Raw genomic sequence first — 27,157 nt, forward strand, 5'->3', positions numbered from 1 at the left:
TATTCCAAAGTGTAACACTTTTCCTGTCTTCATTTTAGACTTACAATCTCCTGTGCAGTTAAATCCACCTTTGATTTTATTGAGTTTAGGTGAACCTAATTCTGCAAAGAATTAGGCAGTTATTTGGAAATAAGCCCCTCTGAAGAATGTGTGACTGGAAACTGTGTGACAGATTGCCAAATCGACTTCCTTTTTCAGCTAAACTGTCAAGAGGGAACAGACTTACAAACCTTCTAACATCTTTCTCACAGAATTTCAGGATCAGATTTGTATGTTTGTCACAATACTGCTACATCCCTGAATGTGCCTTCTATGAAATTTTTTCTAGAATCCACTCTACAAATTCAGCAACATTGGTGTAAACTCCAGGGTGCTCTGGACGGGCACATCCCTCACCCCAGCTGGTGATACCAACTAGATACCAGGTTTCCTTGTGTTTACATGACAGAGGTCCACCTGAATCTCCCTGTAGCAGAGAAAGAAAACACACATGTAGCATCAGCATGCTTAAGTGAGGCTGTAGATCTAGATTGCAGTATTCGGTGTAACAGTGGCAAAAGCAACCCCATTGCTACCCAGACTTGGATCACATGCAACACTCAAGAGTTCCTGTTTTGTGACACACTGTTCTTATGACTTGTGCTTGTCTTCCAATATCAGAATTAGAACGTGTACTCCAATTTCGGTTTTGAAATCTGATTTGGACAGCAAGAACAAATCCAAAATGTGTCAGGACTCAGACAGCAAACTATGGCCTGCCATGGGAGTGAGGACCTTGGAGGGGAAGCAAATATGGAGAGGAGGCAGAATGTTAGTCCAAGGCTTGCTCATATAATGCCAAATTATGGTTTAGTATTGGATATGAATGAAGCCCAAATCACAAAAAGATACAAGCCAGGTTTTTAATATGAAGTCAGAGAGATCGGGGCTTCTAACATGTCCCAGACGTCTATTCACATATTTTTTCTTCCTGACTGATTACTGAGCTGCTATAGAGAGGCATGCCTCTTGGACCACATAAGAGTACGCATGCTGAACCTGGAGATTTAAAACTTCTGGAAATTTCAAAGACATAAAAACATTTTTTTCTCTTTGAGGAGGAAAATAATTCCACTTTGAGGAGGAAAAATGGAAACTTGAGGAGAAATTTGAAATACTTATTGTTCTATAAGACCAGAATTAAAGTGATAACATAAAATGCATCATTTATGGGTTAATTAGCATATAACACTTCCATATTTGGCATATTTATGGAATTTAAATGTGATACATGGCTTCATTTTCAACAAGAAAAATTGCAAATATGCTCAATAGATAAGAGAAAAATTCAGGCCCACATATGCTATGCTGCCTTAGCACATGTACTTTAATTTATTCTATCTGAAAAGCAGAAAAGTAGGAGTTAAATGGAAAACACAAGCTTTGTGGTACATTATATATAAATATATAAATACCGGTAATATAAAATATATTGTTTAATCAGAAAAAGGTTCTCACAAAAAGCCAATAATAATATCTACACAGCCAAAGGTAGTTCTAGCTGTCTTCTCTCTGTGCCTACTGTTTAGAGAGAGCTCAATTCTCAATGAAATTTCAGAGTTTTCCTTTGAGGCATTGATGCATAGTGCCCCACCTCCTGCTTTTTTGTACCGTCCAGTAAGTAGGGAAATATGCTATTTGTTATCCAGTCTGCATGGATATGTATCTCAGAAATTTGAGGGAGAGTGAAAAAAGTCATCACCAGGGAAGAATCAGGCCAAAAGGACAACAGAAAGTACGCAACAGTTGAGTAGCAATGCAAGTCCTGTATGTTGCTCTCACAAAGAGTAGGTATTCTTCTAGGTGCAGAAATGTATATCTTGTATGTAAGAGCTATATATGTCTAAAAGCAGGCCCATCTTATCGTAAAAAGCATTTCTCTCATTCGAAAAGATAAGATATTTCATAGAAGCTTTTTTTTTCAATACATTCCCAAATTTCCAATTTTTCTGATGAAAAAAATGGGGCAGGTGAGGCTTTGGAAAAGGGAGAGACTTTCCCCCAAATTTTCCAAGGTGGACTTTTAGCCCTCCAGTAATTCATCTAGTCTAGCATCCTGCTTCACAAAGTGGCCATCAAGCTGATCTGGAGGACCAAGAAATGCACAGAAAGTAGGGAATCCCCTGATGTTGCTATTATTCAGAGGGTTTTTTTTAAAAAAAACTTGCCCACAGAAGCATGGGAACGTTGGCCCTTTCCCCACTTACCTTAAGCCCCGCGCTACTCTCCTAAAGTAGTGCGGGGTCCAGCTGCACTCCCCACTTCAGGGGCGACGAGAACGCAGCCGCCCCGACACTGCCTGTCTCGCGCCCCCTCAGTGCGCGTAATTCCTGGTGCCTTTTCAAATGATGCCTTTTGATGACTTTCGTGGGGAAGCCGGGGCACGCGCCAGGAATTGCGCATGCTGGGAATTGCGCACAGCAACCCTCCGACAAGGGTAAGTGGGGAAAGGGCCTGAAATTAGGAAGGAACTAAGGAGAGACTCTGGGTTTCTAGTACCTTTTCCAAATGGCCATCACCAGAATTCTTTTCAGTACAACTGAAATAAGCTATAGCAAGGCTATATTGTAAAAGTGATAACATAAACTGTTCTTACTTTACAAGCATCCTTTCCACCTTCCCTGTAGCCAGCACAAACCATCTTGCTGTGTATATTGAAGTCCCGGTATCGCAACTGACATTCTGCATTTGTTATTAGAGGGATATTGACCTTTTGTAGAACATCTTGTATTTCACCTTAAATGACACAAGTGAGATCACAGTGTGGAAAATATCATTAATATAGTAATTCCCAAACTACATACTGGAAGAAAGAATACTGTCTGCTTGTTTTATCCATTTCACTTCTCCCTTTAGTGAATCAAACCTGTGAGTTTTTATTTTTGTACTTTATTTTTTTTGTTCTCTCATATTAATTTTTTCCCATTAAAATGTATACATTTTCAACAGATTTTGTGCAATAATTGCATATAAATGTAAATAATGTATAAATGACATAAAAAGAAAGGAGACTCAAAGTGGCTTACAATCTTCGACCCCTCCCTCCCCCCTCACCCTATGGGGTGGGTGGGGCTGAGAGAGCTCCAAAGAATTGTGACTAGCCCAAGGTCACCCAGCTGGCATGTGTTGGAGTGCACAAGCTAATCTGGTTCACCAGATAAGCCTCCACAGCTCAAGTGGCAGAGCAGGGAATCAAACACGGTTCTCCAGATTAGAGTACACCTGCTCTTAACCACTACACCACACTGGCTCTCAAAAGGATATCACCTCATTGCCAGTACATGCCCCCCGCCCCCACCACCAAGGTCTCCCACTAGTCTCCTACTAGTTTCCACTTAACTTTTCCCAGGTTTTGTTAGCAGGTTGCAAGGGAGCATGATATACATGTTTTTCATAAGTATAACATAAGTATAACATTTAACATTGCAGCAACATTTGAAAAGAAAGATATTATGTACATCTAAGCATGGTTGTATAATACCTCTCTCTGAGGTGTAACCCCATCCAGTCACCCAACAACTGGTATATCCTGGGTTCTCATTTGTCTCTTCATTGGCTGGTAGGCAGAGAGGTTGCTGTAAATCTAAATTTCCATTTAAAAGAATTAGGTTGGTTAGAAGGGGGAAAAGTTTTCATTTTTCAAAAATGCATTGAATTCTTTCTAAAAGTCCAATTCTGCTCCTTCTTGGGTGGAATAATTACTGTCGAACACACTGATCTGGATGACCCAGGCAGGCCTGATCTCATCAGATCATAGAAGCTCAGCAAGATCAGCTCTGGTTAGTACTTGAATGGGACATCACTAAAAAGTTCAGAGCCACCACTACGCAGGGACGACAGTGTCAAATCACCTCTGAATGCCTTTTACCTCGAGAACCCCACAGATTTGCCATAAGTCAATACTTTATGTCACACAATCCTAGGAAAGTCAGTTTCATTTACAGATGGCTACACTGAATTTCTTAAGGTAAAGATGTGAAAATAAAATTTTAATAAACATACCAATGGAATTCACATGAAATAAACACATACCACTGAAATTCATTGGTCTGTCAAGTTTCATCAAAGCAATGTCATATCCTTCTTCTGAAATCTCATACTGCGGGTGAACAATAATCTCTTGCACTTTGAAGAAGGAGGTGTTTTCATTTATCTCTGACTGTTTCAGGATTCCGCTGTAGACCCGCCAAATACCAGGCATCAGAAGGCTAAGTAAAGAAACATCAAAGAAATCCCAAATCAAATACTAATATGGTATTACTTTTTTTAAAAGAAACTGAAGAGTTTCCCATGGGCCCTCATGTCTGATCAAAAGTCCAGTTTTTTTCCTTTGTCTTGAGTTTTTAATCTAACAAATTTAACCCTAACACTAACTATTTTGTTCCTGCTTGTAAATTCATGACCATAGCAAGTACAGCTTCCCCCAAATGCCTTTCTGTTCTCATTCTATACATTAAACGAAGATGGCCAAAAAGGAAAAAAAACCTGAGCCTAGGGAAAATTGGCTTATTTTACTACACCTATCTCTGGTCTTCCTATTATCTGATTTAATGCTCAGAGTGATTTAGGGTGAGGCCTGCTTATTTTTAACAATACAGTCAAATCATGTGCCCTGGATAAGCCCATCTGGCTCAGCCTACTTGAAGGAACGATGCACTGAACACTACACAACACAGCGATCCTCCCCCCCCCCCCCGAAAACCACTTCCTACACTTCAAGTCAGCCCGAAAAGATTTAATCAGCAAAGGAAATCATGTTCAGCCGTGCCCTTTGAAACCAAACTTTGTTAACATTAATAGGTTATATCCTATCAATCTGCCCAAATAGTAGTGACAAATCCCTCCAGTGTTAAAAGTCTTAGGTCAGAAGAGCCCTTCCCTCAGAAGACTTCTTGCACCAAGAATGGGCTGTCATTAGTAGAATGGAGTGGTAAGATATGACCAACTGTTTTGAAGCTTCAGGTTGTGCTTCTTAGAAGATATTCAGAGCAGTCTTTCTTATTTACTTGTCTGAAGTTTTACTCACTCTTCTGTGCAGTGAGCAGCAGTCAATATCCATCGATCACTGATAATCGACCCGCCACAATGATGCTTCTGGATTGATATCTTCACATGCAAGCTGACTTGCCAGGGCCATTCTCCAAGTGTAGAGTTTGTTCCTCCAACAACCCTCGAGTGCAATAAGGGTTTCTGCACACATACTAAGAGAATTCTTAAATGTTTACTGCCAAGTTGATTTAGTGTTGTTAATTCAAACAGGTGTTTCTATGGAGCTTGTTACAACTTACTGCACCAATTAAGTAAAAGCACAGGCTAAGTAAGAGCATTGTATTTTACTGAGTCAAATTTTGAAAGCTTTTCTTTAATATCATATATTTTAAAACTATGAGCACAACTCACAGTGAAACTTAGCAAATGAGAGTGAATTGCCCAGTGCTATCCAATTATCTAACATTCTCAGCAGCAGGGGTGGAACATCATGAGAACATGGTTGCCAACTGTTGAAGATCTGGACCGAGGTTCTGGTTCTCTTCCAGTTGCAGATATTAAAGTCTGGTGTGGCCAGAGTCTGGTGTGAGCTGTAGGGCATTGAGCCAAAGAGCTCCTCACTCTAATCCCCCTGTCTTGCAACTGTGAACTAGTCCAAATGAACCAATCCAGTGGAACCAAAATCAATCAAAGAGTTGCATTCTATGGTATTTTGGGTTCACCTGTCTAAATTATATTTTTGCAGTTCTCTGTAGATAGTCACTGTGGTGTAATTAGGGCCCGAGAAACATAGGTTTAAATTTCCACTTTGCTTTGGAAGCTTGAAGGTGATCTTGGGTCAGTCACGCACTCTCAGCCCTGACCCTGGCTAGTATTTGGATGGGAGAACTCCAAGGAATATCAGGGTCATGACATGGAGGTAGGCAAGGGTAAACTACCTCTGAACATCTCTTGCCTTGAAGACCTTATGGGGTTAGTATAAGTCAGCTGTGATTTGACAGCAAAAAAAGTTCTCTTAACACTGCTTTGAGTCCCAAGAGAAGAGAAATATGGAATAGAGGTGCTTAAATAAATGGATGATTCAAAATTGCCAGTGAATTTGGATCATGTGAAACTCCTGATTAGGCAAGTTCATTTTATGTCCAGCAGGTGTCATAAAAGAACAAGTCTCTGTAGCCACTTGAAGAAATGTGGTTCAATACACAGGAATAATTGAAAACCTTGCATGTGTTCTAACAAATGAGCAAAAAGGAAGGATGTGTGAGCCGTTTACAGTGTGTTTGAAAGAGGAGTTCCTCATCATTCTCTGACAGGGGGAGAGAGAGGTGCTCTGAATACAAGGATATCACACATGTCTGATTAAGTATTGGATGGGGAAGGTCTAAGGGTGATGGGAGTGATTCAGTCTAAGGCATTCTGATGCCAAAAAGCTGAAAGACAGAAGTTGTAAAATCTACTTTTCTACCAGTGTCGGTCAACTTTGGACATTTGCTTTTAGTTCTACTAAAATTATTTCCCATAATAGAAGGTGTTAAAAGAATCTATTTGCACTGTCAGGAAGAACACAAATGCACCATAACGGGCACAATCCATTCATTTATTTTTAAAGTCAGATTGAATTACATGGAAGAAATTCATAGAGCAATCCTATGTGGAGTCATTCCAGTCTAAACCAATTAATTTCAAATAGTGAAAATAATGGGCTTACCCAGAAGTACCTTCACATTGGATTGCTCTGTCAGACATGAACTCAACTCTTCCAGCTGACATAAACAGAAACTTATCAGTTTTCATCTTTTACTAGATTGTGATATCAGGGTTTTTCAACACCACTACAATTCAGCTTCTTGACTGCATTATATATAATATAAATATATAAACTTAACTGCATTAGTTTTTCCCCTCTGTTAATTATAGTATTATTTATCAGTCACTGTTCTACAGGTGGTGGTTGTTTTTCAAATTTTCCCTGTGGTTTTCTTTAAACCAGCTTTGCAGTTTTTTTCAGACCAGCTGCACAGTGGTCTAGAAAAATGGGGGGGAGGGGGCGCTCAGGAAAAAAATGAGAGAGCAATGACCAGCAAACATTACTATATGTGATAATCAGCAAAATAAGTGATAGACAGCAAAAACACACTTGGTGAGGAAAAGCATTTTGATTTCTTAAGGGAATTTGTCCTTAGATTTTCCTTCCAAGTGAAAAGTTGGTGTGGATGTTGTTGCTGTTTTTTGCAACTTATGTACAAAATAAGCCACTTCCTACCTCTCTCCCCTTTATCTATTCTGTATCTTTGTGAGCGACTGAACACATTACATTTTGTAAGGTGTATATATAACATGGTTTATTAAATATACAAATTATAATATATAGTGCGAAGGTGACAAATAAATGTTTCCAAACATGGGACCTACACAGGTACATTTGTTTTTAGGCAATTGAGACTGACTCAGTATCCTTGCACACTGTGTGAAATGATTTTGTGATACCATAAGCAAGACTTATATTGAATAAGTGGAATCAAAACATTGTATGACTGCACTGTTCCCTCCAGCTGATACACACACACACCCTTGGATAGGGAAGTGTATTACTTACATCAGGCTGGTGGTAGGTCTCAGGCCCTTTCCGCATGGACCAATAAACCAATGGACCAATAAAGCTGGGATAACCACGGGAAAAAAACTGTGTTGAGCGGGAACTTCTCACAATCTAACACGGGTCTAACCCTTCCTTCACCTGTGCTATTGGCCTCAGGGCGGGTTAAGCTAGAATTGCATTATGTACAGCTGAGTGAATGGCCACGGCTGTGAGCCGTGTTAAAACACGAGAATCGCACATAATGCAACTCTCAAAAACCCCTTTCCTGGCTCCCAGCCACACAGGAAAAATGGGCTGTATCATGGCCCAGGGGGTCGGAAACAAGAAAAAGAAAAAAATGTGCCTCCGTGCAAAGGCACGCACCCCAGCCAACACGCTGGCTGTTCACAGGGGCTGGGAGAGGGCAGGTTCATGTAACCCGCCCTTCCCCCACTTTTATTGGCCTTAGATACATTTCCTTTCTAGAGTAATAGAACTGTTCTGAATCTGTCAATTCTTAATACCTCCCACTCCATTTCTGAGCATAGGGCTCCAGAATGTACACTATATTGATAGGGGGTGAGTTTCTCTAGATATTTAACTGTTTAATTGTGAGGGGGAAAGAGAGTGAGTTGAAAGCTCTGACCACAATTGCATACAGACTAGTTGAAATTAGTACTGCCAGGAACCCAAGCTGTGCATGTTCAAGTGCCTTAATTTTTTCACTTCATAAGTTCTAGGTCTGAATCCTATCATTAAAGCAGGTTTGAGGACTGGGCAGGTTTACTCACCAGGTCTTTCTTTCACTTGACAAAGTCTTAAAGAGTAGCCAGATTTTTTTTCATTCTCAGAAACTATTCCATGCGGAGACCCATCAGTAGACATTCTTAAGTAGCATTTGCATTTACTATAGAGATTTAAAAAGTAATCAAGTTTAGATACTTGACCTACCACACAGAACTGCTTAGTAATTTCTAGCATTTATTTTAAAAGGAATTCCTCACCCTTCTCTGTTACATGAAGCTTGTTTTGGAGAATAGGTAAAAAATTGACAGCGGACAGTATCGGTACAGAGCTGCTGACATGCTTTGGGCCCATCAACATATTCCATTTTCAGGTCTTTCCCCAGAAAATTTAAATCGGGATAAATCAGAGAATGACAGGCTGCAATATTTTGTAAATAAAAAAACAACACCAATATGTTATCATTATGCAGGGTCTTCAGATGTTTTTAATGAGATATTCATCAAGTATGATATTTTGGCAGTATTTTATTTTATATGGGGGAGGGCGCTTGGATTTTAATGAATCTGTGCTAATGGGAAGAATGTTTATCCTTGGAGCAAAACTTCTTCACCTGCCCCCCTCCTAAAATGCTCCCCAAAATGCTACTTGTGGGAGACAGAGGCCTTTGGGAACAGTATAATGGGGGAATCAGAGAGATCTGCAGCAGAAGGGGAACCGACAAAAATTCTTCCCCCCACAACCCACTTCCATTGGTGGAAATGAGTAGATTCAACCTATAATTACCAGGTATAGTTTTTCGGCAGTTTATGAGAGTGAAGCCAGAAAAAACATTTTTTGCTTCTACCAAAACATCTGGTATTCCACTTTTTGAAGTCATCATGTGACAAGTATACCTAAAACAACAAAAGTAATCAAAAGTAAGGCTGATTACATACTGACAGCAGCTCACATCATTTTCTCCCAGGTAAAACTGGCTGGTGTTGTTTTTGTTAATCCGTCTGGGTTTTTTCCCCTGTTTTACAACACGTGACTTTGCTTAGAAGAAATGGATTTATACCCCACCTTTCTCTCCTGTGACAATTCTTACAAACTCCTTTCCCTACCTCTCTCCACAACAGACACCTTGTGAGGTAGTTGGGCTGAGAGAGTTCTGAACAAACTGTGACTAGCCCAGGGTCTCCCAGCAGGAATGTAGGAGTGGGGAAACAAATCTGGTTCACCAGATAAGATACTGCTGCTCATGTGGAGCAGTGGTGAATCAAATCCAGTTCTCCAGATCTGAGTCCACTGCTCTTAACCATTATATCACACTTGCTCTCATGCTGGCTTGCAGCATTATCTGTAGGGCATTTATTCCCTTCCTTGGCTATAGACTGTGGTTCTCATCTCAGAGTGCTGTGTGCTTGGTCCCTTCATTACTCTGCCCTGGTTTAAAAGTGATGCTTTGTGTGATTTGATGCTTTACAACTTTAGCAAGCCAGTGTTTATTGTAGATATCACTGTGGAATGGTAGTGCCCTCTTCCCAGTATCTGTATTCATTTAGTTTTATGGGATAGAGTCTCTGCTTTGTTAGTCCTGTTTGTTGGCTAATGGTATATAGACTGCATGAGCTTCCATGTTTTGAAACCAGTTGCTCCCATTACTGTATCTCACTGATAATTAATGAATTTTTGAGAATACCCATCTCTGCTGTACAAAGCAAAGAGCAGGCACCTGACTATTTTAATTCTGATTTACAAGCACAGAGGGACATTTCATGGTGTCAGAAGTGGTCCTGCTTCTTTTTCAGGATCTCTAGCACTGTTCTACAAGATTCCAGATTATATCCTGTTGTCAATAATGCAGCATTTCAAGCTTTATTAGATTTATCTTTGGCATATGTATTCCCGTCTGAGAGAAGAATTCTCCATCTCATGCCTGGGTAGTGCTAACACTGAGGATTGTCTATGTAACTTTAGTTCAGAGTTTATTGGAGAGTTAAGCATGCAATGTACAAAGACTTAATTTGCATCATTTACTGTCTTTCTGAGTTGTCACATCTATGCAGACTTTATCCTTTCATGCTTGTGAAAAGAGAATGGTCTGACCCATCCTTCTATCTCTAGCCTAAACAAAGTATCATAAACTTTCCTCGGCTGGAAAGTTGTGTCCAAGAAGAAAGAAATTGGAAATCTGTCCAATTACAGGGCTAATACGTGTGACCCTAAGAATAGCTAAAACTACACGTCCTATCATGCTGTATCCTAAAGGGACAGCTCTCTTCACCTTGCCTACCACTAATATGTATATTGGCTATGTCTAAAATAACTAAAGACCTCTTGGGACAGCACAATATGTCTAAGTGTGTAAGGAAGAATTGGAGAAAATGGCCACAGAAACTGAACCTCACAGTCACAAAAACTGAAGAATCTGAGTATTAGAAAATTGTAATCTTGCTTCACTGTAAAAGAAGCCTTGAGGTTTATAACAATATGCAAGGTGTATTTGCAGAGACTAACAACTAAATTCTGGCAGGCCCTAGCAAATACCATGCCATTGTGCTAATGTAACATATGTAGACAGGAAACCAACTGAAAGAAATATGCCAGAGGCAAGAAACTGCAATAATCTGGGACCTAATCTGTTAATCTATGACAGTTCTCTGGTTTATCACTACAAAGTTATAGTAAATTCCTAGGTGCCTACAAATTGGGGGGGGGGGGAGGAATAATTAGCTCATTTGACATGTCCCCCCATCCTAACTGACCTACTCTGTTCTCCTCCTTCTGGCTAGAAATTAAGAAAGATAATTGTGTGCCGTCCAATGGTAAGACTTTGCCTGTAAGGTAAATCAAACATGCCTTCCAATGACTAGGGAACATTATCCAATCTTCACTTCTTTGTAACTTTTTAGTTGACACCAGGGCAAGTATTATTACATATTGCCCCTTTGGGATTTTCTTCTGTAACATAATTTCTGTTTTTTCATAATGGACCAACCCTACTGACTAAAGTTCTTCTCGACCTCATAAATGTCTTAGGCCGTTTCCGCACGGCCCATTAACGACGGCCTGGGGGCGCTAAAAACGCCGCCCCCCGGCCGCCGTTCACACAGGCGCCGCTGCTGCAACGCAGCAGCGGTGACCTGACTCCGCTTCCCTCCCCCCAGGGCAGCCTCAGGCCGCCCTAAACAACAACCCTTTAAAGGGTTGTTGTTGGGGAGGAAGCGTCTTCCCGGCGGCGCGGTGCGAACCACGCCGCCGGGAAGACGCTGTCTCCCTTCTGCGCCCCACTCACGATGTCCTCGTCGTCGTCTGCTGGGATTCGCAGCCCCGCCCACACTGTCCTCCGACCTCCAGGTGTCGGAGGGCAGCGTGGGTGGGGCTTCGACACCCAGCAGGCGACGATGAGGACATCGTGAGTGGGGCGCAGAAGGGAGAAGAGGCGGCTCCGTGCGGAGCCGCCTGCCGTCTGTCGGCCTCTGCTTGGCCCGTTCACATGCTTGCATGCGAACGGGCTTCCGCCCCCACGCCGCCAGAACTCTTGGCGGCGTGGGGGCAAATGGAGGCCGTGCGGAAACGGCCTTAATGTTTATTTTTACAACATCTTTAAACTTAAGTACTCACACCCACCTTTGTTTTTTTGCCCGCCATTCACTGCTGTAAAAGGTAAAAAATACACAGTTGGGTTGGTAGGTACAAATGGTTCTACATACAGAGGCATCGGGTGCAAAAACCCTGTCAATGGAAGTTCCAGAAAATATCTGATGTTGGAATATATCCAACCGGCAGTCTGCATTAAAAAGAAAAGAAAAAGAAAACAGACAGTCCACTTCATGCTATTAAGTCCACTACTGAAATTTCAGGTGATTCAAGTGGATAAGAATGAGGATTAAGTCTTCAGTGCCCCCTACTGGGTTCCTGTCTCCTATCATTCCACAGAATGTGCAGGGGTGAACCAGCCACGGGGACATGCGGTGTCACATGTCCCTGGGCGCAGTCCATTCAGTCACGTGGGGACACAAAATCACCCCACACCCCTCTCCTCCCCCCCTCCTTCACTGCACCTTTCCCTACCCCAGCCTGAGCAACCCATCTGGACCTGTGGCAGGCTCCCAGCCCAGTGCCGGCTGCTGCCACCTGCCAACCCCACTTCCGATAGGGGAGCACAAGGGGGCGGCATGAAGGGGACATGGGGGGTTGCCCCGGATGTCATTTATTGGCGGTATGTCTCTGAGAATGTGTAAATTGGAATTACTCAGAAGGGCATTCTTATAAAGGGGATATCATTGTAGTTAATGTCAGTTGAATTTAAGTCCATATTTATTAGATATATTTCACTGTTTTTATGGCATGGCCATCTAAATCTGCAGTCCATTTTTATTGCATTGCTTACACTGTAATCACTGATTTGTTCTTCAGTCTTGGAACTGAACACCTGCTTTATTGTCTGCATTATGCAATATTGTAAATACAGCACACTTAGAATTGTTGTAGTGTCAGTGACCTTTTCTACGCAGGTTATTTGGCCTGCTGCAGTTGGGGAACATATTTTTTTCATGCTTATCCACACCACTATTGTTCCTTCATGCATCTCTCAACAGCAGTGGTGTAGGAGGTTAACAGCTCGTGTATCTAATCTGGAGGAACCGGGTTTGATTCCCAGCTCTGCTGCCTGAGCTGTGGAGGCTTGTCTGGGGAATTCAGATTAGCCTGTACACTCCCACACACGCCAGCTGGGTGACCTTGGGCTAGTCACAGCTTCTCGGAGCTCTCTCAGCCCCATCCACCTCACAGGATGTTTGTTGTGAGGGGGGAAGGGCAAGGAGATTGTAAGCCCCTTTGAGTTTCCTGCAGGAGAGAAAGGGGGGGATATAAATCCAAAATTCTTCTTCTCTTCTCTGTTCATTTCCTGGGTTTTTCTATAATCTTTTCCAAGCCCGCTTTGCTGCAAAGTTTTGTCAAAGCCTAGATGACTGCCATGTGGGTGGGAAATTTTAGATTTCATCCACATGCCCACACAGCAGCCATTTTCCCCACAGGGACATCTATTTTGTCCAATGCCACCACAGAGCATACTTAAAAATTGGTGATTATATACAGGTACCGGTCATAACAACCAGTGTGTCACGTTTTCTGAAGTCTCAGCTTTAATTTTTTGAAGAAATCTCCAGCCCATTTGGTTTTGAAGATACAAGGTAAAAGGTATATCTCCACAACAAAGGGGGATAGAGATTAATTTAAAAAAAAAAGAAAGTTGGGGATTTAGTGAACCTGATACCTAATGACTTGATATTCAATTCCCAATTTTAAAAAAACCTGAAAAGACTAGTGACACCAGGGGCTGGGGCAGAGAACTATGAGGAGACCTGCCGTTTGGAAGCCTTGTTGTGATTGTGTTGCTCAGGCAGCTGCAGTGACAACAGAGAAACAGCATAAGCCTGTTCCCATGTAGAAAACAACATTGTTGGCTGTTTGTAGAATATTGCTTTGACTGCATTGTTCGTAGTTATGATCTGCCTTGAGTCTCATTGAGAAAGGCAAACTGTAAATTAAGCAAATAAGCAAACAAACTTATAAGCACTTCAAACAGAGAACTGTAGAGTTTAAATTTTTTCACAAATTTGCCTGCTTTCAGATTTCTTGTAGAAAGTGCTGCTTTCTGAAGAATGTTACAATACTATTTATTTTATTTATCGGAATGGCATTCTGCAGCCGTTCATGAGACTGTCCTGTTTCATCACTTCTCGCTCCAAAAGTTCAATTTAGCCAGGAAGTTTATTCAGAGGTCTTGGGTAAATCACTATTTCTCAGCCTAACCTAACTTGCAGGATTGTTATGAAAATAACTTAACAAAATGACGTAAAATGTGTAAAGAATTTTGTGAACTCCATGTGTAATATACTAGTGACTAGCAATAACATTTAAAATAATTTTAAATTTTATTCATCTCCACATTACTGGTACATGCACCTTGGAGCTCTGCAGCTTTTTGCCTTACTGTATGACATACACATACACGTATTGCATTGTATTAAAATAAGCTGAAATACACCATCCCTTTCCTTTAATTTAAAATACACATGTTTACCTGTATCAGCAAGTTGACAAGGTTTTAATGAGAATCCTGATATAACATTTCCAAGCACTTTAATTTGGGCCGGTGTTCCTGTGGTGCTATATTTCAGGAAGCATTTTTTGCTGAATGAGAATAAGAAGAAAAATTATACTTAGAAACTCATACTGTAGCCCAAAATCTTCAGGCTTTTCAGAGATACATATATATTGCTTTTGCTAAAAGACCCACAGTGGCACACTTTGAGAATCGTGAGGCCAATTTATTATGGTACGTTTTCAGAAAATTCGAGTAAGCTTATGCACAGTTTAAATACAAGACTGAGAAACTATTTATTTTCATTTACATTCATTTCTCACTGGAGCTCAAGGCAGATTACAAGTACGATAGTTCTATTCAGTCCATCAAAAAGCCAATTACAAAATATGACAGCATTTGAATGATAACAATATTTCTATTTCAGTATTTCAGCACTCTGTTCCACAGAGTGATAGTTCAGTCAGTTAAGAAAATTGTATGCTTCTGCATTAGAATATAGTCCTGAATGAGGACTTCCAGTTGGAACAATGGCATAGAATGTTAATCTCAGACTTGCTCCAAGATCCAAAGTTCCAGTTTGTGGTTCTAAAGAGAGCAGCATGGAATAAAGAGAGAGCAGGGGGAAACTGTACATAGCCCTGAGGCAATCTTCCCTGCCTGGGATCATGCAGAAACTCAAACAACAGAGACCAACAGGGCGGAGAAGTTGGAGCTCACAGTGTTGCTATCATTCCCAGCTGGAGCCATTTACTCCTCCTACATCCAAGCCATACATACCACTCGTTGGTGGAATGAAGAACAAAAAAGTTAATTAAAAGAAATGCCTAAAACCTGTTGCAGATAATCCCAGAAAGAATCAGAACAACTCCCTGAAAGGTCTGGAAGATGGGAAAAACTTGAAAGGGTTTTTTTTAATAAACAAACCGCCCTGAGCCCTTCGGGAGTAGGGCGGTCTAATAAATTGAATTAATGATGATGATGATGATGATGATGATGATGATGATGATGATGATGATGATAATAATATTCAAATAATTCAGTTCAAATTCAGTTCAAATAATCTCCCTTAGGTTAGTCTCCTTTTTAATAATAATAATAATAATAATAATAATAATAATTATTATTATTATTATTATTATTATTATTATTATTATTATTATTATTAAAAAAGGAGACTAACCTAAGGGAGATTATTTGAACTGAAGATGTTGGACAGTAAGCGCTGCTCTGCAGCCATATAATGAAGCCAATCTAATGGTTTCTCAAGCTGGCAGTTTGCCAGAGTAAGACCAGAAAACAAATGCTAATTTGAAAGCATCATTCCATAAGAGAGGGAAGTAACAGTGATTCTAGAATTGCTGGTTGTGGGTGACAGTTGCATAGTGCCACCTAGTGGCCATTTGAGACACTTGCAGCATAAGAGGTACAATGGCCTCAACCAGAAAAGGCTCAGCTTTGTGGAAATCATGGAACAATCTGGAAACACGAAAGCTATGTCTGCTAATATACAGACTCTGCAGGCTGAAATAAACTCTCTAAAAAGCAGTATTGGAAATATTCTAAGCAAAGAATTGGGAAATATACTAGCAACAATGGCTGAACTTTTGAAGGGGTTTAAAGAAATTAAATCGGATTTTAAACAATTGTTCAGCTGGAAGAAGACTTAAAAACAACAAATGAAGAAGACAAAGATTTGGGGGGAAAGTACTAATTCTGTACAAATGGAACTTAAAGCTCATGATCATCTCAAATATCAGACCAGAGATCATCTCAAATATCAGATCTTAAGGTTGAGATGGATACCAGAAGAACAGGATTTTTCAAAAGAAAACCTTAAAAAGAAAATCACCTCAGCCCTGGTCAGTTGTTTGAAGATGGAAGAGATGACTGCAAAGAATGTATTTATAATATTATTAATTCGTTTAGACTTGTCATTCATGCTATAAATCAGTTTGTTGTACTTCCCTGTTTTGGGAGAGTGTTTTTCTGGAGGTAGCTTATCCAGTTTCCGTGCTTTCCATCAGGAGTATCACCTGATGATACCCTGAAATTTTGGTTTCACTAGCCTAAAACCTGCGCCCCCTGGCGGCCGACAAAGTAAAAACCCTAAAATATTTTTTTAAATACTTTTCACTTGTGTATAAGTCGAGGGGGGCTTTTTCAGCATTAAAAAAATGTGCTGAAAAATTCGACTTATATGCTATATAAGGAAGTAGAAAGGCCCACAGGGTGAAAAAGACACGAACAGAGTTCAAAATGAAATAAGAAATTGGTTTGAGACAGTGAGCTGAATTGAAACTGCAAGCAGTAGTCTACTCAGGGGAGTTTCTAGTTCTCTACATGTCTATTCAGTAGTAAAGGGCAACTCTGATATTTGTTGTTATCAGATGTTCAAAAATACCACCAGAAAAAAAAGAGGAATTGACTTTCCCTTTGGAACATAGAGACTTGCTGAAATCCCAAATCATGTATAAAAGTTCCTTCACTGTTGTACCTGTAGAAATGGTCCTTAGCTTAGCCTTATACAATCAAGCAGATAGATCTCAGAACTCAGTGGACAATGTATTCCTTGGTGCCAGTGTAGGGGTGAGCCCGCGAACCCAGCAGAACCGTAGAAAGAGCGCCTGGCATGCCGGTGCCGCCACGGCCTTCGGGCTTAATGCCCCCCCACCCTTCAGTCCCCCGCGGAGTCACAGGTCATGAGATGCCTGACTCACGGTCACCAGATGTCCCAGACAAAGGGACAAAGGGGGCTCTTGCCCTCCAGGTGTGGATTAGACCCAGACGTGGATGCTTCCTCCTGCACGTAGTAGCCCGATGAGATCATGCATCACATGATGATCCGCTCCCGGGCCTCCTGCCTCCCGGTCCGCCCACATTGCCCCCCCTCTTGTAAACCCTAATAAAAGGAGGCAGGGCCTAGCACACGGCAGAGTTGCCAGGATCACGGGATCCCGCGCTTCCTGCTGCTGTCTCTCTCCACCAGATGGAATCTCCGCGTCTCGTCTCTTCCTTGGGGCCTCGTGGGCAAGACTACAGCCAGTGCTGGGGCCTGGTAGCAAACCAAGCACAGACGTAGCAGGAACCATTTATGCAACTACTCCAGCATTTCTGTGCCAAGTGAACAGAGTCAACCAGGATTCATTTCATTCCACGGTTAGTTTATCAATGCTGTAGTAAAGAGCATGTCCTCATGCTCCTCTTTAGGGCAAAGTACCCAGCCAGACCAGTGATGAAGGGAGGGGGAACTGCGCCCGGGGCATGAACTGCCCACGCACACCCTTCCCACCCTTGCCCCACCTCACCCTGAAACGCCTTCCCCCACCTCCCCATGTGACTGCAATGGCAGTGCCCAGGACAAGTTGCCCCAGATGTCCCCATTGCTATACCCCTGGGCTCTTTCGCACATGCAGAATAATGCACCTTCAATTCACTTTCACAATTGTTTGCAAGTGGATTTTGCTATTCTGCACAGTAAAATCCAGCTGCAAAGTGCATTGAAAGTGGATTGAAAGTATATTATTCTGGATGTGTGAAAGTGTCCCTAGCCTCAGCTGTGGTGTTGCTTTAGCTGTGGTAAGGAAACTACAACTGGTCACAGGATCAAGTCACTCATTGTTATCTTCTAGGGTTTTTTAAAGGTAAGCATCAAAATATTATTTACCGAAGGCCTGCAGCTTGATTTAATGATGAAGCATATGTGAAAAATTGACAGTGAATCTCGTTGGTGCATCTTCTTTGGCAATGCTGATAATTTTCTTCAATGGTAACATTGTAAGTTATTCCTCCTTGCATATCCAAACCTTCATAAATTTGCTTGTTGCAAGCTGGGGGAAACAATCCAAAAGCAAAGACCAGAAGAAAACAAATTCACACAATTATTAGTCCCATTAAAATATGTACTACATGTCCATGGCAAGCAGCATGGTCAAATTGCCAGTTGTTGCAACAGAGCAAGGTAGTTTTGTTGAAAGGAAATCATTTGCTTAAATAGACCAATAAAGAGATTTGTGCTAGCATCCATTTCAAGCGGATCCCCCAACACAAGAGTCTCCATTATGGCCTAGACTAGCTTGTCACCTGCCAAGCTTCAGATGGCAGGAGCATGTGCAACAGGGTCTCTTTGGAAGGTCTCAGGGCAAGGGGAGAAAATAGTTCCTGCAGGTATCTAGAAAAAGGAATCTCGCCAACCCTTGCCAATGGCCAGATCAGACATTATGCTTTACATGTATCTCCTACAACAACTTCTAATCAGATAGCAGCTGAGAGTTGCCAGCAGGGGACTTCATTTCCAAGACTGTGAGCTCCCATTGAGACCAAGACCATGGAGGTAAAAAAAAAAAAGACAACAACCTTCCTTCTCCCCTGTGTGGTTTTCTTGACCTGAAACAGCCATGGGGATTCTATTTGCTCTGTTGATCATTCCCTCAGTATATTACTAATTTGTTACTAATGTGTATAATGAGGACAAAGGTCAGGGGAGAAGGAAGAATCCCCTTCTCTCCATGCATGACAGTTCTGATCTGAATTGAGGCCCTGAATGTTTGAGAATTGAGTTCAAAGAGGAAACAATACCTGGCATTTAGCTACAAGTTCTTGTGGTGGATAAGTGTAAAACGTAGTTGCTTGGATACCATCAAAATTAACCAGGGGTGATAGTCCTTCAACAGCTTTGAATAGCAGCTCTTACCAGTGATTTGAGGACACTGTTTCAGGGAATATCCTGAGATGATTCCTTCCAGAGATATTTTTGGCAACATTTGATTATCATGGTCTTTCAGGAGGCATGCGAATCTAGTATTAAGGAAGAGGAAGGGGGAACAGCTGAGCCATCACACAAGCCCAAGAAAATTAGTTTCAGGTCATTCACAATACAAAGGCAGAAAACCAGCTGAATAGGATTTGATGCACTCCCACATAATCTCATCACAGTTCTCTGGAAACGATAGTAGTCTCTGACATAAACTCCTTCCTTTACCCATTCTTCAGACTACTATTCAGGGTCTGTCAGTACTTAATCAAGAGTATTTTAAATAACGGTCCCAGATTTAACTGGGCCATAATTGCCGACAGGGGGCAGGGCACAGGGTGAGCTCCAGAGCGGTGAGCATGCGTGCCCTGGGCTTTTGACAAACATTGAAATTCACAAACACCAGGACAACAAACATTGAAATTCACAAACACCAGGACAACTTCAATAAGAAAGAAGAGACATTAAAAATTAGCAAAGCCTGGCTCCCAGTACTTAAAAAATGGACTGATAACCCCACCCGCAATACAATGCACTCAACTACACCTTTGCATAGCAAGTTCCACCCAAACACTTAACGATTGGTTCCCCACCCTGGGACACGGACGAGTTATAATTCCCACTAAACTTTCCTCTTCTCCACTCCAGACACGGGGTGTAGAAATATGGACTTTTCTCTGCAATACACCTCTGAAGATGCCAGCCACAGATGCAGGCGAAACGTTAGGAACAAAATCCACCAAACCACGCCCACACAACCCGGAAAACCCACCAGAACCAGATTTTTCTCTTGTTTGCTTAAATTAGACTGTAATTCCATTTCTACATTTACTGCATTTATGCCCACACTTTTTTCCCAATATAGAACTCAAAGTGATTTACACAGGATTTCCAGGTGGTCTTCCATCCAAATGCTAGCCAGATCCAGATGTGTTTAGTCTCAGCAAGGCTACTATATCATGTTCAATGGCAGGTTTGGGGGAGGGGGGCAGAGGGGGCATATAACCCAGGCACCATACGGGGGTGCATTTTGGCCACCCACCCCTTGTCCCTCTGCCCACCCCCACTTTCCCCTCCTCCAGGTCAAACCAGGCCAGGCAAACTTTTTTTCAAGAGTGCCAAGCTGGCAAGTACTGGGATCAGGGAAAAGACTCCAGGAAGGAAGCTAATCCCTTTTCCCTGGACCCTTGTCCTCTACTCCCAGTGTAAGTTGCCAGCTTTGTAGCATCAGTTCAGACTGGGAGGGAAAGCAAAGTGAGATTTAAAAAGCGAACAGTCCCCAGTGGCATGAGCCAAAGGGGACTGGGGATGCGCGACGCACAGAGTGCACACTGGTGCAGGGGCATGGCTGGGGCGTGGAAGGGGCATGGAGGGGCAGGCGGGGGCGTGGCAGGAGCACATGATGCACAAGTGCCCCAGGCTCAGTTCCCCCTTGCTCTGGCCCTGATGGTCCCTTTAAAATTAACATTACTTTCTTCCACCTGAGCACCACTGAGACTGGCAATGCACACACTGGGAGAGGATACAAGGCCAGGAAAGGATTGTGCCCTCCCTGGCCTTATCCCCACCCCCATTGTGTTGCCAGCTTCAATGTGCTCAGCTTGAATAAAGGTTTGTTGAGTTTTTTTGTGGGGGGCAGTGGGGGCAGGGGAGTTCAGGCAGGAGCTGGGTACACCTATGAACACCCAGGGCTTGATCATGTTTTATTGTAACCCACCCTAAGTCTGTGGTAAAGGAATGTGTTCTAACACACCCTGGTTCCATTAATGAATGCACCGACATACAAAGACCTGAGAATTACCTGTTCTCCGCATTTTTGGTCCAGTTTCCTAGCAGGTAGCTGAACAATAGACACCTTGGGTGGTATGTGCACACTATTTGGCAGTGGTCTGCATTTGGGGTAAAAACCTTAGCGATATCACCTCCTCGGAAATATGTATTTTGATACAACTGAGACACACATTCTGTGGTTGAATGATACAAAGGGTTAGCCTGCAAAGTGGATTTTGATCTTGTCACAGGTAGAATACATGAACACAAGAAGCTGTCTCATTCTGAATCAAAGCATTGACCCATCAATATGTTGGAATAAGCAATGGGCCTTTCCCCACTTACCTTAAGCCCTGCGCTACTCTCCTCAAGTAGCGCAGGGTCCCTGGCACTCCCTTCAGACTTATTGTGGGCAGCGACATGGTGCAGCCGCCTCGGACAAGCAAAGGTTGTCGCTACTCTCGTAGCTGCAGCACTCCTGGCGCTCTTGTAAACTTGGTGCCTTTTGATGACCCCGCACTTTAGAGCCAGCTGCCGGGTTGTGCGGGACGCCAGACGCACGCCAGGGATGCCGCTGCACTGAGAGCAAAAGCGCACAGCATAGGATGATCGTGGATGAGTGGGAGAAATGAAGTCTGGTGCACAGAGAAGACCCTGCAGGGAGCAGCAGGGGGGCAGTTTAGATTGGCCAGTGTGGTCAGCACCTTTTGTCATTCCTTCTGATAACTGTCATTCTTGTCTGTCTCCAGATTGCACTGTTCCGGCAATATCCTCCTTTTTCTTGTAAGTTCTACTCTTGGTCTCCCTCTCAGCTAGTAATATAGTTAGGACACTGGCCCTTTCCACAGAGACACTTTAAAACATTTTGGGGCAGGAATGTTTCCTCCAGGGAATTCTGCATTTTTTCTCCCAAAAACATTTTATTTGCATCCTCAAAATGTTTTAAATGCATCCTTTGCTAGCGATTCTTTTGGCTGAAACATTTTTTAAAAGGCTTCATTTGCCTGTGCCATCGGTTTAAATGCCATTTTGTGAGATCACTCCTTGCCTGCAGTAGCCCCTTGCCCTGTTTTTGGAGCATTTCGGAGCATTTTTGAGATTTGGCTTGGGGAGGGGGGGCGCTTAATCTTCATAGCATCAGCTATAGAAGACTGAGGGAAATGCAGCACAAGCTATGAAACACAGAAGCACTGATTTGTCCATGCCCTGACAAAACCAGGGAAAAACAGAAAATGGTGGCCAGGAATAATTTCAAGTGAGTGAGCATGAACAAAAGGGGAGATTGAAAACATTTTACAAGCGTTTTACAAATGTTCTAGGTCCTAGGAGATTTGTGTGGAAAGGGCCTCTTAGTTTTGTCAGCTGTTCGCATTCTCAAATACTCTCACATGGACAGTCTTTGTTCAAACAGATATTCAAAGTGCCATGCCTCTTCTGCTCAATAATTTCGTGGTGGCGACCTTTTGGCACTTCCAGATGTTATGCAGTGGACTTCATATCAGCCCCTGCCAGCATGGCCAATTGGCCATGCTGGCAGGGGCTGATGGGAATTGTAGTCCATAATATCTGGAGTGCCAAAGGTTCGCCATCACTGGCTAACCTATGGCATTCATCACGTGCACCTCATAGACGTCTTTGCCTCATAACTAATGCAAAAGTCCAGGCACACGTTAAATAGCAACAATGTTTATTCTGATATGAGCTTTCATGGGTCATGGAAGAAGAACTTTTTTGGCTGCTAAATACAATAATTGGTCCTTCTTAATGTGTCAGCAGGGCAGCCATTGTGAAAACACAGACAGGAATGTTTTATAACTGAGTTCGGCCACTCAGACAAAATAAATCATTGACTCAGACTGACATTGAAAAAGACATCAGAGGCCCTTTCCCCACTCACCATAAGCCCCGCGGCCATTTTCCACAAGTAGCTGGGTCCTACTGCACTCCCCACGCCAGGGCTGCACAGCTTGTGCCGCCGACGCTGCCGGGCTTTGCGCCCGGGCCAGCTGCTGCATCCTGGCGCTGGCTAAACGGCGCTTTGGCAGAGCCGCTGGGGCAGCTGGGTCGGGGACGTTTCAGACGCTGCTGCTTAGGGATGCCGCGGCGCTTCAGAGCAGCGCCAAGAGTTTAATGGCGGCAGCAAGAGAAGTGGGGAAGGGGCCAGAGAGAAGCTGTTTGTCCCATTGCTGCCTTTGTCCCCTATGGCAGTTTTGTAATTCACAGCAAGACGAATGAGTTTAAAAATATTGATGCTTCTCAAGAAAATCTTTTCAACTTAACAATAGGCAAATCCTGTGGAAGGATGCCTTCCCAGTGAAAGCTTATGCTGGGATATAAATTTGTCAGTCTTAAAGTGCCACAAGACTCCTGTCTATTTTTACTGAAACAGACTGCAATGGCGGATAGTGATGGAAGTTGCTGTGACTTGACTTATGGCAACCCTGTAGAATTTTCAAGTCAAGACACGTTTAGGCCCTTTCTGCACGGGCCAATAAACCCAGGTTACGGGGGAACTTTCTGCATGGAATAAAACCCGGGGGGGGGGGTGTTGCATGGATCCTGTTCCTGAAGCGAGTCAGCCCCAAGTTCCCCCCCACACACACACCAGGTTTTATAAGAATCGTGATTTCTGCAATTCTTTCGTTTTAACGACTGCAAGGTGCATTATGCAGCCGTGGTTGTGGCTTTTTTTGGTTCCCTCCCAGCTTCCACCTGCAAAGCCACACAGGCGCTGCTGGCTCTCGAGCAAGGCTCTGGGGGAGCATGTGTGCCTGCCTGCATAGCTGTACTTTGGGGAGAGGTAAGTTTTTAAAAAGTTTTTTAAAGTGCCTCTATGCAAAGACGCGTGCCATAGTCATGGGACAACCAGCCATGCGAACGGCCTGGGGCTATGCCAGGTTCCCCTGACTTTCTCTACAGATTAGGTTGCTTCTGTCTTGTGTTTAAGGGTCATTAATCCCGGCTGCAACTTGGTTTAAATTTGCTGTGTGGAAAGGGCCTCAGAGATCATTTGCCATTGCCATCTTGTATCAGAGCCATAGTATTCTTTAGCGGTCTCCCTTACAAATACTGAGCAGGGCTGACCCTTAGCTTCTGGGATCGGATGAGAATGGGCTAACCTGGGTCATCCAAGTGTGGGCCTGACCCAGCTACTCTCCTGGAATTACTTTTTATTTAAGTTTGTTTCAGTACTAGCAAATATCAGATCTGGGCAACCAGTAAGGGAAGTTTTATAAAGGTTCCAGATGAGAGTCTGAAGTAGCAAAATAGGAGTCCATTAGCATCCTTGAGACTACTATATTCCAGGATAAGCTTATGTGAAGTGATTTCTGACAGGAAAAAATTTGTTAGTTTTTCAGGTGCCACTACACTCCTATTTCATTTTTATGAAAGCTGTCCATGAAGACCACAAACAGTTAAGGGCATATTATGCATAGACAAACACGGAAAAGCTGAACAAACTGTTAACTGTTATTGCTGTGTAAAACAAGCTGGTTTGTTTATACAACTGTAATACGTAAATAGGGCAAAGGGCATTGAATGAAATACCTTTGGGTGGGGTGGGAGCTTAAATTGTGCAATGTATTTAGTACAACTCTTCATACCAGTACCTAGTCTTGGGCTTCTTTGGCCATAGGACTGATTTTCTATAAAAGCTAACCAGAGGAGACATGAAGACCACCCTCATTTGTTGTGTGATGGAGAGCGTACCAATCACCTCTGTATCAGAGAACCTTTATCTAATTTGCATGTACTCTGATTCCCTTGAGGAAAGCTGAAAGGTGTCTTATTGCAGATTTTTTGTTTGCTTTGTTTGTTATATTTAGTGATACTATTGTACCTCTTTTTGATTGTACTCTTTGCTTTCAGCCACCTTGAAATTCTTGAGAAAAGTGAAATACAAATATTTTTGAATGAACACGTTTGAAACAGCTTCACTTGTTTTGTTCTTCAGCCCCTACAGATTCAGCTAGGCAAAGGGTTTCTCTTGATTTCTAGAATAATTTCTAGGAGACTGAGAGAGGGACTACAGGCAGATGTCAGAAGGCCCCATATATACATATACTTCATATTCTTTCCATCTAATTGTTTTAATCTATATATCTACAAGCAGTATGGGGGGAGTTTTGGTCTGCTGCAGGAATCACTTAAAATTATCCCCTCTTTGTGCCAGTGGGAAATCTAGACAGGATCCAAACTAAAATGAAAGCTGTGGAAAAGTCCCCTTCAGAACGCATATCAGGTTTATCCTCCTAACTTGTCTGGAGCAAGGTTACAAGGACATATTTGAAAACATTATATATAAGTAGTTATTTATCAATTAAGTACTTACCACTACATACTGAAGAAAATAACAGAATTAAAAGAAAAGTTTGAAAAATCCAAGACATCCTAAAAAGAAATGCAACAAAAAAACCTTTTAATCTGTATTTTGAATGGGTCACACGCTGTAATTAATCTGATCATACTGGAACTTTTCAGGATCATGGACACAATGGTTCTCGTAGTTCTGAATGAACTGGGAATGTATTTTTCATCCTGGAGTGATGAAACATTTTGATCACATACATAAAACATAGGGACAGTCATTACTTGCTTGTTTTTCTCCTTCTTATAATCAAGTCCTATGTATGTTTAAATTCAATAAATGCCCAATTCAATAAAATTTACTCTCTAGTAAGCATGAACAGGATTAGAAGAAGGAGAGTTTGGATTTATATCCCCCCCTTTCTCTCCTGTAGGAGACTCAAAGGGGCTTACAATCTCCTTTCCCTTCTCCGCTCACAACAAGATTATGAGAGCAATTCTAAACTTGTCTCCTTGGGATCCTACTCAGGTCTTTTTAATGAGGCTTTCTTCCAGTGTTGGTAACACTGTACTGTAAATTCACATACTACAGAAGAAATAGTTTTAGTCTCAGCACTGGCTAAATTAAGCACTGAAGTCTCATTGATTTTAGCGGTAGGGAGCATTAAGCATGTGCTTGAATCACTGTTTTTGAACTCAAAGGGACTTTAAAAATGGACTGTTTTGGTTCACAGACTGAATTAGTGCTGAAGATGGCTGTTAACATTTTTGTTCAAAGGAGCAGCAAACATTGGATTCCATGGGTTCCTTTTATTCTTGCTACCCTTTTAGGCAGGTGAGTCAAAAAGAGAATATTTCTACAATCACTTGATGAGTTTTATACCTGACTAGGGATTTGAATCCCAGTTGACACAATCCTCTAATCCAACGCTGTAACCACAATACCACATGTAGGTTTTTAGATGCCAAAAACAGACATATGACTGAACTGTTTCAATATAAATTCCACTGTGCACTGAAGTAGTTTTGTCTCACTTCATTGTGCACATTAGCATTAACATTGTAATTTTCCTTCTTTCCTTAACTGCCTCTGTGCTAAGCATTGTATTGTTGTTTTTAATCTATTTAATTACTTTTGTTAATAATGTAGGCAAACCAATACATTTTAAAAGTCACACAGTCTAAGAGTCTAAACAATTGCTAATACTGGATAACTGGAAGAGATGCTACAAGTAAGACATCATGGAGTAATTTCTGCTCTCTCTCTGTCTCTGTTTCTCTCTCTTGTTTGGAAACCATTCACCAAATAAATAAAGGAAATTCATTACCTGGAGTCAGTTCCTGTAGCGGTTGTAATGTCTTGGACTTGCAAAATTCTATGTGAAAATATTAAATAAAGAATAGGTAAAAATCCATCTGCCTCTTTAATTAAGTTGCTTAGTGTTCTTTACAGAGTATTTACTCACCTGCACTATTTACTTTTGATAAACACTTGCTCTGTCAATATTGTTTCTGCCTTTGGAAAATGACAGGCAGTTACCCTACATTAACAGACACAATTTTTTAGAAAACTTAGTTTGCTGACTTAACGGGCTCACTAACTCAGAGAACTGCATAAGGTAGAAAAGGTAAAAACACTCCAAGAGAGAGAAAGACATTGATCTTACATCTTACATTTTAATAGTGGTCAGCCAAATCTTTAGATATTTAAACCCAGTGACTGGAGTGTGAATGAACAAGACAGCTCTTTTCACACTCCTGAAAAGGGCCACAGGTTTGCAGAAAAGGGTGAAATCTGAGAATAAATAAATTTTGGGATTAAAATGTGAAAAAGATAAATGGAGTGCCTGTTAATTGTGTGGACTGACATTCATATTTTCAG

General features: G+C 42.0%; 1 protein-coding gene across 1 annotated transcript; it reads right to left on the reverse strand.

Annotated features, from left to right (window-relative positions):
* Window positions 1–26,678, reverse strand: KLKB1 (kallikrein B1). The gene is made up of 15 exons (XM_048509675.1): window positions 26,604–26,678; window positions 25,301–25,359; window positions 21,011–21,161; window positions 19,138–19,250; window positions 18,112–18,274; window positions 14,424–14,533; window positions 11,966–12,125; window positions 9,137–9,246; window positions 8,611–8,770; window positions 8,398–8,513; window positions 5,066–5,240; window positions 4,072–4,247; window positions 3,521–3,622; window positions 2,636–2,775; window positions 1–466 (listed from the first exon to the last, which is right to left on the reverse strand). Exons 2-15 carry the CDS (start codon window positions 25,356–25,358, stop codon window positions 311–313), a joined length of 1,890 nt encoding a protein of 629 aa, XP_048365632.1. The 5' UTR covers window position 25,359; window positions 26,604–26,678; the 3' UTR covers window positions 1–310.
* Between the last annotated feature and the right edge of the window lie 479 nt (window positions 26,679–27,157).

The sequence above is a fragment of the Sphaerodactylus townsendi genome, linkage group LG10, assembly GCF_021028975.2.
Source record: "Sphaerodactylus townsendi isolate TG3544 linkage group LG10, MPM_Stown_v2.3, whole genome shotgun sequence".
Lineage (NCBI taxonomy): Eukaryota > Metazoa > Chordata > Lepidosauria > Squamata > Sphaerodactylidae > Sphaerodactylus > Sphaerodactylus townsendi.

Bases quoted from the DNA above. Each gene is read 5' to 3' on its own strand.
- KLKB1 (XM_048509675.1), bottom strand. From the start codon at position 25,358: ATGTCTTGGATTTTTCAAACTTTTCTTTTAATTCTGTTATTTTCTTCA. The intron at 18,275-19,137 runs GTAAGAGCTGCT...TGTTTCCCCCAG, and splicing joins ACAGTGTCCTCAAATCACTG to CTTGCAACAAGCAAATTTAT. The intron at 8,771-9,136 runs GTAATTATAGGT...AAAATATTGCAG, and splicing joins CTGCCGAAAAACTATACCTG to CCTGTCATTCTCTGATTTAT.